This window comes from Aulonocara stuartgranti, assembly GCF_965226115.1.
Source record: "Aulonocara stuartgranti genome assembly, chromosome: 15".
NCBI lineage: Eukaryota > Metazoa > Chordata > Actinopteri > Cichliformes > Cichlidae > Aulonocara > Aulonocara stuartgranti.
In genome coordinates, this window is record NC_138951.1 from 9,322,211 (window position 1) to 9,343,509 (window position 21,299).

At 41.2% G+C, this 21,299-nt stretch overlaps 1 protein-coding gene across 6 annotated transcripts in view; it reads left to right on the top strand.

The window, feature by feature from the left end:
• The first annotated feature begins 365 nt into the window (after positions 1–365).
• bmf2 (BCL2 modifying factor 2) overlaps positions 366–21,299 on the top strand; it is a 31,012-nt gene continuing 10,078 nt past the window's right edge. The window contains exon 1 of one of the 6 annotated variants that reach the window (XM_082505695.1): positions 366–443. Coding sequence is in view for 2 of the 6 variants with exons in the window: in XM_082505691.1 (XP_082361817.1) it covers positions 19,905–19,959 (55 nt within the window). In the remaining 4 variants the exon portion in view is untranslated. The other 5 variants (XM_082505696.1, XM_082505693.1, XM_082505691.1 and 2 more) reach the window with 5 other exon arrangements.

The following is a 21,299-nucleotide window of genomic DNA, read 5'->3' on the forward strand; positions in this document are numbered from 1 at the left end:
ATATATGGCTATTATGATAAAAAAAAAAAAAAAACCCACACAGATCACCTTTAAAGTGACGCGGCAGTGTTCAGGGCTAAAAAATACACCCAGCTCCCAAGTACCAAAAACAGCTTTTCCGAATGTCATCTTAGCTAATTTACATGAACTGGATCCCTTTTCTATGGATCCATAACTTATTTCCACCACAGATTTATTTATTTTTTACTCAAGATTATGGGTTACTGTCCTAAAACTTTAAATTATGACTTAGTCAGATGTTTCTGCAAAACAGTTAACATTTTGAGATAATAATTCTAAATTTTGCCTTTGTTCTGATGGTGTTTTTTTTTTTTTCTTGTTTGTTTTTTTAAATCTCCGGTGGCAGAAACAAGCTTCCATACCTTGTGGTGTTATAGCTCATGTTCCTACAGCCTGTCCATGAAGTCTGTGCCTCGGTTTTGGTAAGTTCTACTAAATTTTTGCATTTTATTTGTATTAACTTAGCATTAATTAGCAAGTATCTGTCATTATACTGAGTTGCAATATGCTAACTAGCTAGTTTGACTTAGCACTTTACCTACTTGTCCCTAAATACCACTTTCTGGTTTCATAAAGGTATAATAAAAACTTTAAAAGTTGCAAACCAGTGGGTGATGTCCATCTCTTACCCCTGTGAAATAAAAAGCCAAGCTGTCATGTTGTGCTGTCTAAAACTTATAGCTACTCAATTAGCAACTTTAGCATGTGCTAAAGGAGAAATTATAAATGCTTTAAATGTTTTCCTACCTAATAAAAATTTTTAAGAAAGTGCTAAAAAAGGAACTTGTGATGTAAGTGTACACTGATAAGAATAAGAGGAAAACAAACAGAACGAAAAAAGGAACCAGAATAAAAAAATAGGAAATACTTTATTTATCCTCAAAGTTGATAAATGACTGTGTTGCAGTCATTTTAAAAGTTACACTAAAGAAGAAACTCAGTGAAATAGCAAACATATAAAGGTGGGGGGAAAAAGAATGTATAAATCTGAATCTAAAATGAATGTAGGTATTGTAACACGAGGTGGTGAAAAACAGTCATAACAGAGATTTGAAAAAGACTTTAGTCATGTAAACTGTAGATAGCTCTAAAATGGACTAAAACATGGGCATCTGAAGTTCAACCTTTATTGAAAACAGCAAAGCAAAATGATTTTAAAAACAAGCAATTATCTACACACAAGGAAGCAATGCAGAGAGAAAATGATGAGGCTTAAATAGGAATACAAGAAAGTAAAAGACCAAAACAACCAAAGCGAATATGCAGGCAGCTACAAAGGATTTGTTCTTCAGGGTTTTGGAGGTTTTCATCAGTAGTGCTGTGAGCTGTAGTCTGCCAGAGGAAGCCTGTGTCTAAGCTTAGCGTGCCTTTGTATAAAAAGAGCACATAAATGGGTGCTTTCAACCCCATAGCCTGAAGTCATACATCTCCTTTCCAGCTCTGTTGTTATCATGCAACCTATGACACAGCAGAAACTCGGGTCTAATCACATTGTCCTCAGACTTATTGTAGTGTTTCTGCCGGCAAAGTAAAAACAGCCCCAAATGTCCCATGGGGTTATCAGAGGGAACCAGTCTTTCCATGAAACTCCTGGCAAGAAAGCAAAGAAGTGAGTTTCCTAACATGCCCTTTGTGTGTTTGTATGTATAAGTACAGATTTTGGTCCTTATTTTCTAAGTTATGAAATATTAGGTTATTAATAGCAGTTCAAAACAGTATCAGTTTGAGCAAAAACAATTGTAAGGCTGTCATCATGTTAAAAGGTCTCAAACTCATTGACAAAGTTTTTTTTAGCCACTAAGGTCACTGACATTCCTGAAGTGGAGTTCCCCTGAAAACTCTGACTTAATGTAAAAGGAATGCTGTGATGCACTGGTCTGGGCCCTTTCCATTCATGATGCCACCCAACATTAACATCTGAGTTGTGGCCTTTTCTGTGAAACTTCCCCTTGATATGTGTGTGGGTGTTTATGAACCACAGGTGCAGATGCTCCTGGAGAGTCCCAGAGGGGTCCCAGAGGGACACAACGAAAGAGCGGCTTAGGGGGTGACATCATTTTAGGTGGCCATGTCCCATTCATCACAGAAGCCGTGGCTGACCAGTGCGAAGTGTGTGGGTGGTGGTGGGGTGGGGGAGGGGTGGGGTGGGGTCTGATGTCATTGTTTTTCTTTGCGGTGACCCTAAAGTCTCATCCACCCACCTAAAAATGGGTGAAAGTGTTTGAAGCTATTTCTGCCAACCCACATGCCTCTCCCTTCACTTAATCCCGAGCAAACATGAACTTCCTCGTCTAAATCAGGTGAGAACTTCAAAGCGATGGCTCTAAAAACATCCATGACCTGTAGGGTTTCTCAGGAAAATGAAGTCAGCATGTGAATGTTATGGCAGTAATTTAGTCTGGAAAGAAAACAAGGTACACTTTTGGAAAAAGAAACCCTAAAATCTCAAGGACTGAAAACATTCAAGCATTAATGAAAAAAAGTGCTATGAATGAAAAACAGCAGAAATAATGTCAAAGGTCATGCATTACATGGGACCTACTGCTCCCATCCAGATTTTTTCCATATATTTTTTTGGGCATATTTGTAGCACTTACATGTTTCAAATCTTCAAACAAATATTAGACAAAAAATAAACTGATTAAATACAGAATGCAGTATATATATATATTTTTTATCATATTATAACAAAAAAAAAAAAATCAAAATCAGGAAGGAGGCAAATACTTTATAGGTTCACAATTTTTAAGTTAAATGGCTTATGAGTAGCGAGGGACACTAGCTGGATGTGAGAACTGTCGCAGCAGATGGCCGCTCCTCCCTGAGCCTGGTTCTGCTGGAGGTTTCTTCCTGTTAAAAGTGAGTTTTTCCTTCCCACTGTCGCCAAAGTGCTTGCTCATAGGGGGTCATTTGATTGTTGGTTTTATTTCTCTGTGTTTTATTGTAGGGTTTACCTTACAATATAAAGCGCCTGGAGGCGACCATTGTTGTGATTTGGCGCTATATAAATAAAATTGAATTGAATTGAATTACAGTGGGGCAAAAAAGTATTTAGTCAGCCACCGATTGTGCAAGTTCCCCCACTTAAAATGATGACAGAGGTCAGTAATTTGCACCAGAGGTACACTTCAACTGTGAGAGACAGAATGTGAAAAAAAAAATCCATGAATCCACATGGTAGGATTTGTAAAGAATTTATTCGTAAATCAGGGTGGAAAATAAGTATTTGGTCACCTCAAACATGGAAAATCTCTGGCTCTCACAGACCTGTAACGTCTCCTGTAAGACGCTTTTCTGTCCCCCACTCGTTACCTGTATGAATGGCACCTGTTTGAACTCATCATCTGTATAAAAGACACCTGTCCACAGCCTCAAACAGTCAGACTCCAAACCCTGCCATGGCCAAGACCAAAGAGCTTTCGAAGGACACCAGGAAAAGTATTGTAGACCTGCACCAGACTGGGAAGAGTGAATCTACAATAGGCAAGCAGCTTGGTGTGAAAAAAATCAACTGTGGGAGCAATCATCAGAAAATGGAAGACATACAAGACCACTGATAATCTCCCACGATCTGGGGCTCCACGCAAGATCTCATCCCGTGGGGTCAAAATGATCATGAGAACGGTGAGCAAAGATCCCAGAACCACACGGGGGGACCTGGTGAATGACCTGCAGAGAGCTGGGACCAAAGTAACAAAGGTCACCATCAGTAACACACTACAACGGCAGGGAATCAAATCCCGCAGTGCCAGACGTGTTCCGCTGCTGAAGCCAGTGCATGTCCAGGCCCGTCTGAAGTTTGCCAGAGAGCACATGGATGATACAGCAGAGGATTGGGAGAATGTCATGTGGTCAGAGGAAACCAAAGTAGAACTTTTTGGTATAAACTCAACTCGTAGTGTTTGGAGGAAGAAGAATACTGAGTTGCATCCCAAGAACACCATACCTACTGTGAAGCATGGGGGTGGAAACATCATGCTATGGGGCTGTTTTTCTGCCAAGGGGACAGGACGACTGATCCGTGTTAAGGACAGAATGAATGGGGCCATGTATCGTGAGATTTTGAGCCAAAACCTCCTTCCATCAGTGAGAACTTTGAAGATGAAACGAGGCTGGGTCTTCCAACATGACAATGATCCAAAAACACACCGCCCGGGCAACAAAGGAGTGGCTCCGTAAGAAGCATTTGAATGTCCTGGAGTGGCCTAGCTAGTCTCCAGACCTCAACCCCATAGAAAATCTGTGGCGGGAGTTGAAAGTCCGTGTTGCTCGGCGACAGCCCCAAAACATCACTGCTCTCGAGAAGATCTGCATGGAGGAATGGGCCAAAATACCAGCTACTGTGTGTGCAAACCTGGTAAAGACCTATAGTAAACGTTTGACCTCTGTTATTGCCAACAAAGGTTATGTTACAAAGTATTGAGTTGTATTTTTGTTATTGACCAAATACTTATTTTCCACCCTGATTTACGAATAAATTCTTTACAAATCCTACCATGTGGATTCATGGATTTTTTTTTTCACATTCTGTCTCTCACAGTTGAAGTGTACCTCTGGTGCAAATTACTGACCTCTGTCATCATTTTAAGTGGGGGAACTTGCACAATCGGTGGCTGACTAAATACTTTTTTGCCCCACTGTATATTGAGGCAGAGTAATACATTTACAAAAATACAAACAGCAGCTTACTACATGGGTAAAACTGCTTTTTTTCAACAGTGTTATTGGGTTCACTATTAAATAAACTGGATCCCAGTAAAAGCAGGAATCATCTGGAGCCATGGCTGTATATCGAAGGAAGTTACAAGCAAGATCTGCTTTGTGTGAAAGACACTGTAATTAAGTGATGGTGTCATCCGTAACATAACCCTTTTCATGGGTTGTTTACATGAGTCTTTTGATCCTGCACCAGTTGTGCTACCAGGGTGGGGCACGCGCTTATTCATAGACAATAACAAGAATCATTCAAGGAAGATTTCAGTGTGAATGCTTCTGTGGAAAATTGCTGTGAACTGTGCAACTAAGTGTTTGAGTGTGCGCTTATCGAACAAAAAGGCTTTTAGGCAAATGTATTTGTAACATGTATCGATGTCACAGCTTTGACATTTTTTTCAGACCTTTTATATGCTGAAACCGAGTCTGCTTTAAAGAAACATTCAATCTCATAGAAAACGAACATAAATCTTGCTGTTTTGGGATCTAATTTTAATCTTAATAACAACTTTAAGGCAGAAAGGAAAAAGTCCCCAAAAGTCCCTTTTTACTGCAGCCACACAGGAAATGAGGTCTTCTCCTCTGCGGAGTCATTTTAGCAATGGCCGAGCACATGAGATCACTGAAGGTTTCTTCACGCTTGGTTCCCCCCCTCGTGTGTGTTATTATCACTAAAGTCAAAGATGAACTTATACTTCACTACTTATACAGCTACTGTACTCAAATATTAGTATTTATAATGTGACTCCTTAAAATATTTTAAATATATTCCTGCTAATTGCATCTACTCTGATAGTTCAGTGTAAAACATCAGCAGTCACAGTCGCAATTTTGTTTTTCTTGTTATGTTTCTGGGGGGAAAAAACTGCACATTCCTTAACAGTTTTTTGCCTTAGTGACAGCCCGACCTATCCCTTCTTTTACATTCTGCATAGAGATGTATTTCCACAGCTGTACACTCTGTCCTCATCCCACCCAGATCTGCACTTCCTTTCTGCACTGCTACAAAGCAGAAGCAATTATGCTGACAGTTGCCTCTCTTCAAAGTCTCTTTAACGGCACGTCAGTTCCTGCTTCCCTTGGGACGGTTACTGGGGGAAGATGAGGAGACTGACTGTGACTGCCGGCTATGTATGGACCAGCGAGCTGCAGCTCATATTCACTATGCCAAAATCTGCACATCCTCTCTCAAGTCAGCAGAGACACATTCGCCTTTGTGAACTCCTCAGTTTAATGCATGACTGTCACAGCTCTGGATGGTGGCTGTATGATCCGTATGAAAATGCTCTAAGCAGAAAGACATTATCTCCAGCCGTCGCTGCTATTCACATGCCTACCTAGTAACTCTATTATTAACTAGACAGAACAGAATTCTCTCACAATTAAAAACCCCTGCCATGGAAACATCTTTAAATATTTCATATGGCTTGCTGCTCTGCTCATTAAGTTGTCATATTTTATGCTCCCAGCATTACATCTTCTCTTAATTTTTAGGCACTGATCTTAAACTTTTATAAGTGTGTACCAATGGTGGATTGCTGTGAAATGTCTCAGGGGAGAAATCCCGTTGGATAACCGTATATTTTCTCTGGCGCCACTATCTGAGGCACGATTTCTTGAAAGCAACACATACCCTGAATCCATCCATCTTCTTCAGCTCAGGGAGGAACGTGCTGCAACTCACCCAAGGTGTCATAGAGTGAGAAGGTCACTAATCTGTTCACACATAGTGACAGATAAGTGTTCACACCTTTACACAGTTTTGAATGTGCAGCTAACCTAACACTGTTCATTTTTTTTACTAAGCTAACTACTTTTACACTCAAGAGGTGTCATCCCCAGGCTTATGACGCTGACATCAGTGACAGAGGCGATTCTTATAACAGTTTAAAATGTTAAGTTCACCATGCAACAAATGACACTGAATTTAAAGCGCTTTGGGGTCCTTAGGGTCTAGTAAAGCGCTATACAAATACAGGCCAGGCCAGGCCATTTAATTCATCTGCCATTCACCGGTAATGATTGGATTGCGTACTGTTAGAAAGAGGGAATTAAAGAGTTCTACATGGTTGCTGATAGGTAGCATAACAACTGCAGTGGCTGCAGTAACTCCACACATGCTCACAAAAGTATTGGACGAGTCTAACTATCGTATAGAGATATGACGTGCATTTTTTTTTTTTGGTACAACCTGTACCATTATATGCATGTGGAGAGGAGAACTGTGGTCTAATTAGATCTTTATTCCAAGTAGAAACATCAACAAAACTCCATCACATTGTGCGGTTCTATTGCATCCAGTTTTGACCAGGGAGATGACGTCAGGTCAACCATGTTTGCTGGGTAGTCTTGCGAATTATTGCCTTTATCCCATCCCGCCCCAATTCCCCGACACATGTGGATGCACTCAGTGAATTAACAACAGCCCCATTATTCTTCACTGGTTGCGAGCAACAGGAATGTGGTGGTCGTCGAATGCATATGGTCCTTGGCCACAGGTGCGTTCCCAAAACTGTCTGTCTGAAATAGAGCCTCGTGTGCTGGCATGACGCAAGTACTATAATGATATCAATACAAACCTGGTACAAATGTAACATCTGCTGCCCATGTGCTGTGTGTAGCAGGTTCAGTCACCCAAAGCCTTTGGGAAATGAGGAAGGAAGCCAGTGCAAAGACAGTAAAATTAATTCGCAGCTCAGTCATGCAGCCTTCTCCTAAATTGACCAGAAAATAGAATTTTGCGAGCATAAAATTCCTGCGTGGTAACTGGATCATTTCTTAACACTGACTGACAAATTTCAGCAAAGCTGCTGCTGAGGGGTACAAAATGGCATTCAGTGTATTCTAACATTTGAGGTGTGAAGCATGGTGGGTGTTAGTTAAAATGTTTTGCGCTGAGGCTCTACTGTGCACCGACTGAGCCATTGGATAATGAATGTCTAATTAAGACAAGCTTAAAATTATTCAAAACATGCTTGGGACTGCCTCATTTCCTTTGGAGGTATTCCCTAGCTCTTTATTTTCAGGAAGATGGTGGAAATTGCTGGCATGCTGTGTGTCTGTGTGGCTTGTTTAAGTGCTGCAACTTAATGTGAGGGGCGCAAAGACTGTCGTTAGATCTTCAGAGGCGCTGACAGATCAGAGGGCGGCTGTCACACCTCCAGGCAGTCTTTAGCAGCACAGTGGAGATCCTTCAGTGCTGCTGACCCCCCTGAGATACACCACGGCTGCCCAGGACGCTGCACAAGTGTGATAGATTTCAAAGTAAGGAGCGGCTGCTTCATTGATTTCACTTGCTGTAACTCTGAAAGTCTAGCGGGTCTTTTATGTCTCCTGATCCAAGACGTGATAATTGATTTGGTTGATAAATGATCTTTGGGAAAGTTTCTATGTAGGTCAGAGCTGAATAAATAAATGAGAACCAATTAAAGTTACAAAGTTCCCAACATTTGTATAATTAAAAATTCTCTTCCAGCATGCTCAGCTTTTAATTATACCATAATAATAACCGTGCAGTTAGAGTCTCAAGATGATAGGATGAAGTACTAACAGTGTTTGAAAGAATTATATGGCCAAACATCACAGAATTATTTTAATATGAATAGACATATTTATCCCTTACTTTGCATTTCCTCCTAAAGTAATTATTTGCATGAAAATACTACATCCTGTGGAATCCAGTGCATTTGTGTGGCTGTGTTTGGAAGAAAAAAGACCGAATTTCACTGTCTATTCACAGACCTGTCCGACATCTTTCATTTTTTCCGGCTCTCTCTGCCAGTCCTTTCCGGAGACAGTGATGTGCTTAAAATGCTGAATGCACACTGCTTTCAAGGAGACAATACCTTTATGTTTTATTTCCTGGACTGATTCCCCCTGGCTGTGAAACATGGCTTGGTGCTCTGCTGTATCCAATTAGCTTCACAGAGACAGCAGAGAAGATCCTCTGCAGGCCAAACAAAAAAGTTGAATAGGTCATTTCACGGATGAGCATGGCGTACCGCTGATCCCTGGCAGAAACTGAAGCATATGTAAATCCCTGTAGCTTTGAGGGGTGACGTAATGCCAAACATAAAATCTAAAAATTATGACACCTATTTGCCTATAAGGAGTGCCTGAGTTGAAGATGGAGTTTATTATTGACAGGGAGGATTTATGGTTCTTTAAAATGAAAGCTTTTAAACTGGGTGAGTCATCAATGAGCAAGACCATTTGGAAAGACCCTTAAGCATGATTTGTTTTGAAGTCATTCCCTCTGACATTAACAAGGCCTTCGCAAAAACTGAGAAAACTAAGATTGCCAACTTTTAGCAACTTAAAAATTACAATTCTCGGCAGGAAGTAAAGACTTTAACAACTGGTTTGCTTTGCTAGTTTTCCTTTAATCTCAATCTTTACACTTCTTAAAGACTCAGCTAAGCTTTCAGGTACGTGCATGACCTCACATTTAAGATTTCACAAAGGAATATTCCCCTATGAAAAACTCTCTGATTGCTAAGCACCATAAGATCTTATATTTCCTCGGGATAGCAAGATCTCTGGGGGCTCAGTCAGCTTATATCATACAGGACAGAAAGTATGCTAGCTTAAATGAATTTGTAAAAACAATGCAAAGAGCAGGAGAGGTGGTGCAACATAATCCTAGTTTATCAGGAAACTCTTCAAACTTTTCCTTGACTAAATATCATGCAGAATTGAAAATTTAATTCCGTTCAATTATTTATATAGCACAGTAACAATCACAATAGTGGCCACATCAAGGTGCTTTATATTGGAAGTGAAGCCCAACAATCACATAAGGCCCTGTGAGAAAGCACTTGGCAATATTGGGACAGAAAAATTCCCTTTTAATAGGAAGAAACCTTTAGCAGAACCAGGCTCGGGGAGGGATAGCCCTCTGCTGTGACTGGTTGGGGGTGAGGGCAGTGAGATAAGGGCAGAGAGAGACAGGACAAAAGACACGCTCTTGGAGAGCGCCAGAATCAGTCAAATCTGTCTTTGCAATCCAAACAAATTGCACAAATGCTAGACTGCAATCCTATACATTTGTTCAATATTCACACTGAAGGACATATCCTGATCAAAAATGACTCCAAAGTTACTCATGGTGTTACTGGAGATTAGAGTAATGTCATCTAACGTAAATATCTGGTTAGACACTGTGTTTCAATTACAATGATCTATTTTTTTCTGAATTTAGAAGTGTCTTTAGAAATTCCTGTAATTTAACTAATTAGTGTGTGTCATCTGGTTAGATAATACTGGCTTCATCTGTATCGCATTGAATATATATGCAATGTTTTTAATAGTATTGCCTGAGGGAAGGATGTATAATGTAAAAAATTATTGGTCCCTGAACATAACCCTGTGGAACTCAGAGACTTACTTTTGTGTGTAGGAAGGATCCATATTTATATACATAGACTGGAATCTATCTAACAGTGCCAGTTCATTTAATACCAACAGTGTGTTCTACTATCTGTAGTAAAATACTGTGGTCAGCAATATCAAATGCTGTGCTAAGATCTGACAGGTACAGGACACAAGTACAGAGATGTTGTTTTGTGCTATGATACACTGTATCCTGATTGAAACTCTTCTAATAAAACATTCATTTGCAAATTATCATTTAACTGTTTGAAACTACTCTTTAAAGAATTTTTGAAATAAATGGAAGGTTTAGATATCGGTCTATCTACATCTTTCCACCTCTGCAAAATTGGTAGGTTGGTGGTAGGCTTGTAACAGTCTACAGTGGAAACAACAATAAAATAAGAAGCTGATTTGATTCCAATAGAGGTAGAGATACAATAGTGATGAAACTGCGCAGAGGGAACCTGGATTATGTTCTGTTTCAACTTTTCATTAAGCCGAAAGACACAGTTGTTTCATAGTGAAAACTACTGCTAACTAAATAAAAGAGAAATGGAAAGGATTCAGAATGTCATATTCTACCGGAGTCTCACCAAAAACACTAGAAATACTCCTGCATGTTGTCAACAACATGCCTGATTGTGTACATCAGAATTTCCCACAGTGGCAAGTTCTGCAACTCATCTCTTCTTGCTGAAAAGTAGTTGCACTGGGACTGTCCCGACCCCCAGTCCCAGCCTTTGTTTTTATCACAAATCACACCCTAGTTATATCTATTGGTTTTATCTGTACAAAAGCTGGAGTGGAAAAAACAGTGACTTCCCCAGTTGTTTCCGAAATCACTTCCTATTTTCTACACAGCGCATTACATTTCTGCCACCATTTCATTTAGCGCTAGAATTTTCAGCGTGTGATTTTATTCACTATACATGACCTTCAAACCCCCCCCCCCCCAAAAAAAAAAAAAATTAATTAATAAATTAATAAATGAATGAACACATAACACACATAGCAGCAAGAGTTGCTATTAGACAAACAACAAACAAGATGAAACATCTTTTTTAATCTGCTTTATGGCAGTTTCAAACAGCACAAAACTTGTGTCCAAATAAAATGTAACCATGTTAGATTACATGATTGTAGAGGTACATAAACTTACTAATATGTATATTTAGGTGCAACTTGCTATGGGTTAGAACCCATTTTGCCTTTAGAGCTTAATGGCATTAATTCAACAAGGTGCTCAAAACATCCTCACAGATTTTTGTTCATATTGACATCATAGCATCACACAGCTGCTGCACATGTGTCAGCTGCACATCCATGATGTGAGTCCACTCTTCCACTACATCCCAAAGATGTTCTTGGACTAAGATCTGGTGACTATGGAGGCCATTTGAATACAATGAGCTCATTGTCATGTTCAAAAACACAGTTTGAGATTATCTAAGCTTTGTGACATTATTCGTTATCTTGCTGAAAGCAGCCATCAGAAAATGGGTACACTGTGGACACACAGGGATTTACTTGGTCCGCAACAATACTCAGGTAGGCTGCAGTGCTTAAACGATGCTCATTTGGTGCTAAGGAGCCCAAAGTGTGCCAAGAAAATATCTCCCACACCAATACACCACCGCCTCCAGCCTGAACCTTTGATACAAGGCAGGATAGATCCATGCTTTTATGTTGATGAAGCCAGAATCTGACCCTACCATCCAAAGGTTTTAACGGGAATTGAAGCTAATCAGAGCAGGCAACATTTTTTCAATCTTGTCCATTTTTGGTGAGACCATGAGAACTGTAGTCTCGAGTTCTCGTTCTTAGACATAGACATAGACTTTATTTAATCCCACTCTGACTAAATTTACTTGACAGGGAGAAAATGCGAATCAGAGACATATTAGAAACATAAAAATAGAAGAAAAAAAAGAACAACAGTGTGCAAAAAAGCTCAAAAACTATACTATGTACAGGTGGTTACTATATAAAGTAAAATACACCAGGATTTTTTTTCTTTTTTATTTGCACACATGGTACAGTGGGAGTGATACTAATAAACATGTATTTTTAAAAACTATTTATCCTGTGTAGGTATTATACTGTCTAACTGTTGTTGGGATGATGGACCTGTGATAGCGCTCAGTCGTACACCGTGGCTCTAACAGTCTACTGCTGAGGGAGCTGTTCAGGGCCTCCACCGTCTCGTGTGGGGGGTGACAAGTTTGTTATCCTTAATAGACATTAGCTTGGCTAACATCCTTCTCTCACTGACCTTCTATGTTGCTGACAGATGTGGAGCCTGGTGTGATCTTCTGCTGCTGTAGCCCAACTGCTTCAAGGTTTCATATGTTGTGCACTGAGAGATGCTCTTCTGCATACAATGATTTTCTGGCTATTCTTCTCTGACCTCTGATATCAACAAGGCATTTCTGCAAGAGAACGAAGGTTATTTGGTATTTTCTCTTTTGCGACCAATCTCCTCTCCCCCTCCTCTTCCTCTTTTTCTCCTAGTTGATCAGCAGTTTATGATGTTCTGCTGGCTCATCTGTCACCAACAACCATGTCACTTAAGTCAGGTTTCTTTCCCATTCTGATGCTTGGTTTGAACTTCAGCAAGTGATCTTAACCATACATGCCAAATCTTTTTGGGTACCCAGCATTAGATTAGATATTTGTGTTAATGATCAACTGATTATTAGGTGTACCTAACAAAGTATATAATTATGACTGACCATACATTGGCCACTGGTGGTTTGGGCTTCTAATGGGATCAAGGACACCATAACCAAAAAGAAGGTAAAATTAAATTTTGACACACTTCATCGGGATGCCATAAAAAACTTCCAAATTGTCTTTCTCGCCTTACTTTCTGCAAGTTAAAAAATACTGATATTTCCACCACTGCTTTCCAATCCTATTTATACCCATTCTTTTCAATGTCTCCAAACTGTTAACACTGTGCACCAGCTGCACAGTGACACGTGTAAGATGTAAGCTCCTGCATTTCTTGCAGGAGTTTGTCTTTGTGATAAGCTTAGCTTTTCGCTAATCTCAGAATGTTTATTTCCCCTAAGTGCGAAGAAAGCTTTTACAGCAGGGCTTTTGTGTTGACACAGTTTAAGCTATAGCTTCACAAAACATTTAGTTGCACTAAAAATTTGACCTTCACCTCTAAGTAGAGATGCAGGCTGGTGACCAGTAGCGGTTTACCGCACCTCTTACCCTGTGATAGCTAGGATAGGTTTTATCCCCACCCTCCCACAACTGTTTATTTATAAGCGATGGATGGGTGGATGGATCTTCACTTCTGAAACTTATGTAGGCAGTGATACTTTACATTGTTATGAACTGAAAACCTTTCTGGTAGGTTCAGTGCATTGTGCCATTGGTAAAGAACATTTTAGCTCTGAACAGCAATTTAAGTGAAACATTCACTGTAGAATAAGTAACACAGTGACGCATTTATTGTTGCAAGCAAAGAACAATTTTTCAATTATATATTTAGTTTATCTTCCAACCCCAGTCAACTAATTTGTTATGGAGCTATGAGCTATTTCGAAGCTGGATGGTAATGTTGTTTTTACTAATCATGGTGGTATAATGTTGCTGCCTGAGTGAATTTTTGCCTGCAGTTATGTTAAATTAGGCTGTATGCATGGCATGCTCAATTCGCAGAACTATTTGAATCGTGCTCTCCCCCAACTCATTAACTATTCAATGTGAACTCCTGATCCTGCAGGGTATTGACATTAATTCCCCACACCATTGGAACAAGCAGTTTGGAATGTTTAAAAAGATTTTCGCAGTCCTCGTCCAGAATGCCTTCAAAAGCTTCGTTTTTCAAAACAAACTAACCACTTGCTAATTTGTGTCTTGCTACTTGCCTGGAGAACAGCCCTGTCAAATTCTGCATTATTAAGTGAAAAGCTAATTATGCCTTTCACTGGCCCATGTCCATTACAAGCAAGACAATAACAAGCTCATCAGCGGCGGCAACAGCAAGAGCACTTGTGTTGTTTAACAAGTTGTTGATCACAAGCTTTAATCTGGCACTGACATGATGAGGTAGACTTGTTACTAGGATGTCATTCTGCTCCTGCCTGTCTGAACCAATCCCATTTGAGCAGCACAATCTTTGCATTGACCTTCGGCAGTGGATTTCCTTGAGGGCAGGGTGGCCACTCTGGAAGTTGAACGAACTGGCTGAGGGCGGAGGGAAAAGGGGTGCTAATGCTGAGGCAGGCAGAGAAAATGTATGAATGACTGCAAAGAGGAGAGCAGCAAACCAATCGGAGCAAAGAGGAAATCTATGAGCCAATCGCAGAGAGCTTTTCTTCTCTCCCTCCAGCGTCTCCCTGACTTCTTCTCCTGACTGTTACCAGGTCACTGTGCCTGCCCCGCGCCTCTGAATAATCTGTTTCATTGGGTCAGTGTGCCTCTCACAATGCGCCTGACTGGCTGGTTAGACATACGCGGTTGCTAGGGAGCTCAGCCAATCAGGGCAAGGCGGAAGTTTCCCCTCGGTTTCTAGGCAGGTTTCACGTGCTGTAGATGTTTTGGCGGGAGAGTGGGAGATATGTAGCGGGAGGGGCAGCTGCAGGGTGAAGTGGAGCATGTGATTATGTGTGAGAGCAAAGTGTGTGTGTGCGTGTACAAGTTGAGCGTGCATGTTTGCGAGCGCGTGTTCATCTTTTTTGCCCTGCCTCTTGCTTTTCTGATGCAACATCGAACTGTGTCTCCTGGGCTACTAGGGGACCTTGTTATGTTTTTTTTCTTCCTGTCCTCGCAGGAAACGCGAACCAATTGCTGTGCTGTTGCCATCGGAGCGGGGAGGTTTGTTTTCTCTCCACTTTCATCCCTGGTACCTCCCCGTCGACAGTTACCGTAGAAACAAGACCAACTCCAACTCTATTTCCATCCATGTCTCCTTCCTTCAATGATTTATCGTTGCTTTCTTTTTTTTAATCCGCTGCACAGCACCTACCTACCAGCACTTTAGCAGCCAGTGAAGTATTTAGAAAACTGTGGGACATCTCTGAAGAGGATCCATATAAAAGCAGGGACGAAGAGCTGCAGAAGCAAATGCTGCTGTACAGCTTGTACAGTGACACCTGAACTTTTGTCAAGCATGCCAATGAGGTAACAAGATTAATGCCTTGCAGAAAAGCTCGGAGTGCCCCACCTTATAAAAAAAACAGCTCACACATCTCTTTCACCACTTTGTTATCTCCCCCACCCCCTGAACTCCTCTGCGCAGGGGGCTGCGGGAAGCAGCTCATCACATCTGACATGGACTTCCCAAAATCCCATTATTGCCTCTTGAGTGCGCACAGAGTTCCAAGAATTAAAGCGGAGAGCAGCAAGCGCATGCACTTCATTCTCCTGCAAAATACAACAAGTTATCTTTTCAAGGTCCAAAAATAGGTTACACACTTCCTACATTTCTATACATGACACTTTAAAGTTGCATGTAAATCAAAACTCAGTTAGCAGCTTTTTACTGCTAAAGAAACCTCACACCCCAGCTGGTGTAGTTTTATAACAGTTTTTTGGGTCATGTGGATGGAAAGATGATGTCTATATCTAGACATCTAGTTCACAGCTAGACCTCCACTTGATTGGTCAAGACATAATAAGTCCAGTTTCTTTTGACTTCTTACATCTAATGTCTTGATGCATGCTCTATCATAGAAGTAAGGAAATCCGAAAACCTTAATTCAGTTCATCTGGATGTAGCGTTTTCAGTGGGAGAAACGCTGAGGTTTCTGACATCACAGAAACTAACCTCACAGCCCATTGTTTGTCAATTTCAGTCAATAGGCAAATGTGTGGTTTATAAGGTTGGCGAAACCTGCAGTCAGCTGAGAATGAAGATGTCCCTTGGATGAGTGACAAAATGTTTCTCTCACTGAAAACACTACGTCCAGTGAACAGAATCAACTTTTTGGGGGTACCTACTTCTAGGTGTTTTGACGAGTGTCATAATTTGTTCACCGTTGAATTAAAACATTTAAAAAAAATTGTGGGTAGCAATAAGTACACCACACAACAATAGCGTGACAGCAATAATCTGCTACCGAGCACTAGTGCAGGGACACCTGCAAATTGGATGCAAGAATTGTTTTGGATGTTGCACAGGTGTCATCGCTCTGCCACTCTGCCTGACAAATGGTTTGTTTACCACCTGAGCTGCGACTGCTGCTGCCACTCAGTAATCATTAAGTGTTCATTAACCACAAACTTGCCATTGCAGCTGGAGTACGGGACGACAAATTGAAAGACACAATGCAACAGTTCATTTTCACCCTCAAGCCTTCCCAGGTAGTCCTTATGTATAGGATTACATTTACTCCAGGACATGAAAGTCGTGTCAAAATCCACATAATCGTCAGGGAAGTGTTTTTCCCTCGGGCGGTTCTGGGCTTCAAATGTGTTACCTTTGGATGAACCCTGAGAGAGCAGCATTCATTCACTGGGCCCCTGCTGTACCTGCGGTTAAAATCAAGAGGTGTTGACAGAATAGGCGGAGGGAATATGAGGGCGGAGTGGGGGGGGGTGAAGCTTTCCAATAACATGCAAAAAAAACCTTGGCATCTCTTTCGCTTGTTTCACAATCAATTTATGTGAAAAACAGGGGTTTAAGCAGATAATTGAATAGCAAGGGGATCGAAAGCGTGAAATTGGGATGTGAAAGTGCATACTGGTACAAGCACAAACAATGATGGAGTTGTTTGGGCGCAGAAAGGATTGAAGATCGAAGACAAAGTGTCTGTATGCCAGGTACCATTAGCGAAAAAGCCACAAAGCAAATTGTATCATTATGCAGCGAACTTTGAAAAATTTCAACATTCAGCGGTCTTATCACCTCGGCTGGCAGCACGTAGTCAGAAATAACTCACTGTGGAGAATTTTTGACTGCCTCGCAGGGAGAAATTGCTCCGACAAAAATGGGCTGGGACACGTCGTCTGCCACCGCAGCTGACACATTAGAGGCAGTGGAAGTTTGAGTTTAGATGACAAGTTCTGAGTTCAGCTCAGACACAAAGGCTGTTTTCCCACTTCAAAAGGGTCTCATGCGGAGCACTTGAAAGCAAAATAGAAGCAAATGACTTAAAACAGTAGATGAGATTGCACAATACACAAGGTTTGTGTTTCTGAATCTGTCGCACTGACAGCGCGTCATGTTACGTTCTCTGCCAAAACAGAGGGAGAGAGAAAAAAAAATCTGATTTGCAAAACAAATGTGGTTAACAGCTCTGTGTTCAAAAGAACAACAAGACTCCAACCAAACCACAGTTTAACTGATGAAAAGCTGTCGTATACCCAAGAGTCCTCTGGCAGAAAGATTTGACTGTGACTGAAATGCACAGATCTTGGAGCTATTGTTTGGAAACACTAATTAGTTGTTGATAACGTGAGGGTAATTTTTTTTTTCTGAGTGATGAAGTGCTTATGGGCGATTGGATTTCTTTGTTTTTCAAATACTAAATTTTTGCACCCACATCAAACTGTAAAAAAAGAGAGAGAGAGAGAGAGAGATGTGACTTTTTTACTTTTCAGTGCCCTAATTAAGCATTCATAAGTAATTATTTTCATTTTCATGACCTTGTTGGGTCATTGAATTCATAAAGACTATTCTGTGCCGCTGAAATAAACTTTAATGCAATTTAAATTGTACAACTCAATGTGGTTGGTATTGTAAGACCTTGTACAGATTTAATTCACAACTGTCAGGAGATGGGATTTGGAGAGAAATGGTTCAGATGTTATCATCATCTATGCCATTGCAGTCTGCTTGAATGTTCACTGATTGACAACTGATGGGATTTACTGAGGTTAAAAAACATGGACTCAGAGACAGGGAGAGAGAGAGAGAGCAAAAACAACCACCATCTTATCTCGCTCTTTTTTTTTTCTTTAAATTTTGGGTGGGGTCCCTTTCACTGCAAGGATTTGTGAAAGGGAGTTGGTGTGGGTGGGGGGTTGGGAGTTGTCAAACTGCAGCTTAAACAAGGCGGAGGCGCGGTTGTTTGCTAGTTCTTCTCAGCAAGTCTGCATGGGAATTTTGTGAATAGTTGAGAAATTCACACGTTAGCAGCTGCACAACAAAGGGGCAGGACAGTGTGAAAACATAACATTGTGCACAGGCTGACCAGGACTGTACGCAAAAGCCACAGCATCTGTTGTCATCCAGAAATGGTCTCTTGGGGGGAAATCTGACTCACAAGATGATCAAAAAGTCTCGGTTTTCTTGCTTAGCTGTTTTGCACTCAGCAACCCCTTTTAGCAGACTGGTTTTCACTGTACTTTTTTTTCTCTCCCCTCTTCATCTTTTGAGTGATGCCATGCGTAGGCATGCCCCCACCCTGCAATGGGGGTCAACAGTCCTTGTTGCTGTTTATACCAGTGTCACTGTGCATTCATCAGTGGAGGACACTACGGGTGCCTTCAGGGGATGGACTGAAAAGGGCTCTATGGTTATTTCAATCCATTGTTGTCAAGGAAGGAAGGCATTAGAGGCATTTGAATCCTGTTGTAAAAAGTACAAAAGAAGTCATCATGCAGACTATTCTGTAAAATCAACATGTTACAAGTAACTATGATATATGCAGAAGGTATAAAGCAGACACTTGTGTCTCTTTAAAAATGACACATTTCAATACAAAACTACTCCAATGTGATAGATCATATGAGGCTGACATACATTTGATACTACTGTATTTTTGTATTTCACTGAGATCCATACGTGCCATCTGCGAGTCTGTTTGTTGCCTTGACAGTACACAGCTCATCGTCATATGGACCCCAGCAATTGGGTGGGTACATCCACTCTATAGCAGCAGCTCCCAATCAGCTGAGCAGAGCGCTGAAAGCAGTCACATGTCGGATTTCGGTTTGCGGTTTTTTTTTCTTTTTTTTTGCCCTCCACGTGTCAAGATACACGGAGGAGAAGGCGTGACCAAAACAAACCCGCTGATTGGTTTGCAGCTAGTCACCAGCTTGTGTTCAGCAAGGGGGCTGTTCTCTTAAAGGGCCAGTCACCTTTTATTGTGGTTATTATTATGTTATTATTATTATTATTATTCATTTCGACAAACCATGCAACAAAAGAAAAAAAAACAACTAAATGTAAATTAGCTTTGCACCTAAATAGCTTTTTTTTATAATTACTGAAGTAACTCAAAAGGCTTCATTCATGTGCCTTTTCCTCCTGAGATTTTGCGTATAGCTTATAATATGAGTTTATGTCAGAAATGCACTAATCCGTATCAGGTATAACATCGAAAACCAAACAACAAAAAATAAATAAATAATTTACTTGAATATTTTCAAAGGCTGCCGTTACTACTTGGACTTGATTAAAATGTAATGCTTCTTTACCACTACTCACACGCTAAAAAGTGATATCTAAAGCATATCCTCTCGATGTATTATGTTTGCATAAACAGGCTGACTCTGGTCCTTTCACATTATTAAGAAGGGGCGGGTCCGGGGGGCGGATCCGCCCCTTCTCCCCGTCTTTTTTTTTTTTTTTTTTTTTGACACAGAAAAAAACAACCCCTCACTCTAGTCAGCAAACATTCATGAGTAGTTGTAATGCGAGGAAGGTACCGAGGCTCATCACAGCAATCTGTAGGAAACAAGATAACAGCAAATTGTCAAGATACCACCGATCACAACGGAAAACGCGTATATTTGCGGTGAGTGTAACGCCCGGTTGTTCTGATTTGGAGAACGAGTCTATCTGCGCGCGCTGAGCTGTCGCGTGCCGCCTGTTTGTGGGAGTTTATCAACAAATGTGCGGGCAGCTCGGGCATGCCCGGGCAGCGACGGGAGGAGCGGACCTGTCAGGTGGCTGGCGTGTGGCAGTGAGCGCTTCTACATGTGTTTCTGTCCGTCTCTCTATGCTAGCCAGACTTCCTTGTCTTGTTTTCTTTAACGGACTCGGTGAAGAGGGGACAGTGACGGGTTGAATTTGTCACCTCTCGCGCGTGCTTTCCCCACGTCCCGGGCTCCTGGTTGCTCCCGGTGTTTGACAAGCGACAGGCGTTATTATTCGCATATTACATGTAATTTAGCGAAGGTTTATTACCGGCGAATGACTGCGGACGCTAAAAGTAAGTGGTTTTGTGTGTAAGGCAACGTGACTGGCGTCTTTTTAGACGCTTTTCAAGTTTGTTTTAAATGGTTTTATTTCTCGGGAGGACGTGTCAGCGCCGGATAATTGGAGCAATAGTAGGAATACAAATAAACGCGGTCCTGGTTTATTCTTTAATACAACTAGTTAGCTGTCGTGCGTTTTCGGTTTTATTTTCTTTTTCTTTTTTTAACACTAAAGTAAAGTAAGACCAAAGACTAAAGTAAGTTGTCTCTAACTGATTTACATAACAAAAATGCATTGATCTAAAGTCAACTTTATCTGCGTTTGTCAATGGTCGTTTTGTGCGTGATGTTTTGTCAAGCTTCTTAAGGTAGGAGATGCGATGGTTGCGAGTTTTCTAGATGCGTAAACACGCAAGCGCTCGAGCTCGGCGTGTTTACGCTCTGAGCTGCCCGGAATATGGTCCTTCTGATGTGGATAAATCGCAGTAGATTGCCGGCGGTCCTCTGTCGAGTCCTTGTGGTCGAGCTGAACCTCCTTGACGTAAATGTCGGTTAAAGTCGATTATTTTTGTGCAGTTTTATCGCACTTGCACCCCAGGTGTTAACTTCCACATGACAAAACCAAACGTAGATCACCAGAAAAACTGCAAAAAATGAAAAAAGTAGGTCATTAAATAAAAAAAATAATAAACACCAGACTACTCTTTTCCTATTTTTTTCCCATTTTAATAGGTTTTATTTTAACCAGACCATGCATCCAGCACTCCTAGTTGCATGAAAGCAGCAGGTCGCATAGCAGTCGAGTTCAGTGTTAGTGCTCCCCAAGTCCCAGCTTTGCATTGAGCAGAGCCCGTGCACAGATGGTGCAGCAGAGGGAGCCACTTTCTACTGGAGCTTTGAGACTTTTGACCAGCACTGTGGTGGCTGCCAGGCCTCCTTGCAGCCCCCAGGCAGTGTGTGTTTGTGTGTGTGTTTGTGTGGGTCTGCCTCTAGTCTGTGTATTTCCCTGTCTATGTTTGGGGTTTTGTTTTTATTTTTTTATGTGTCTGACAGTATGGTAATGCTGCCAGCCCTCATGATGACTGCCA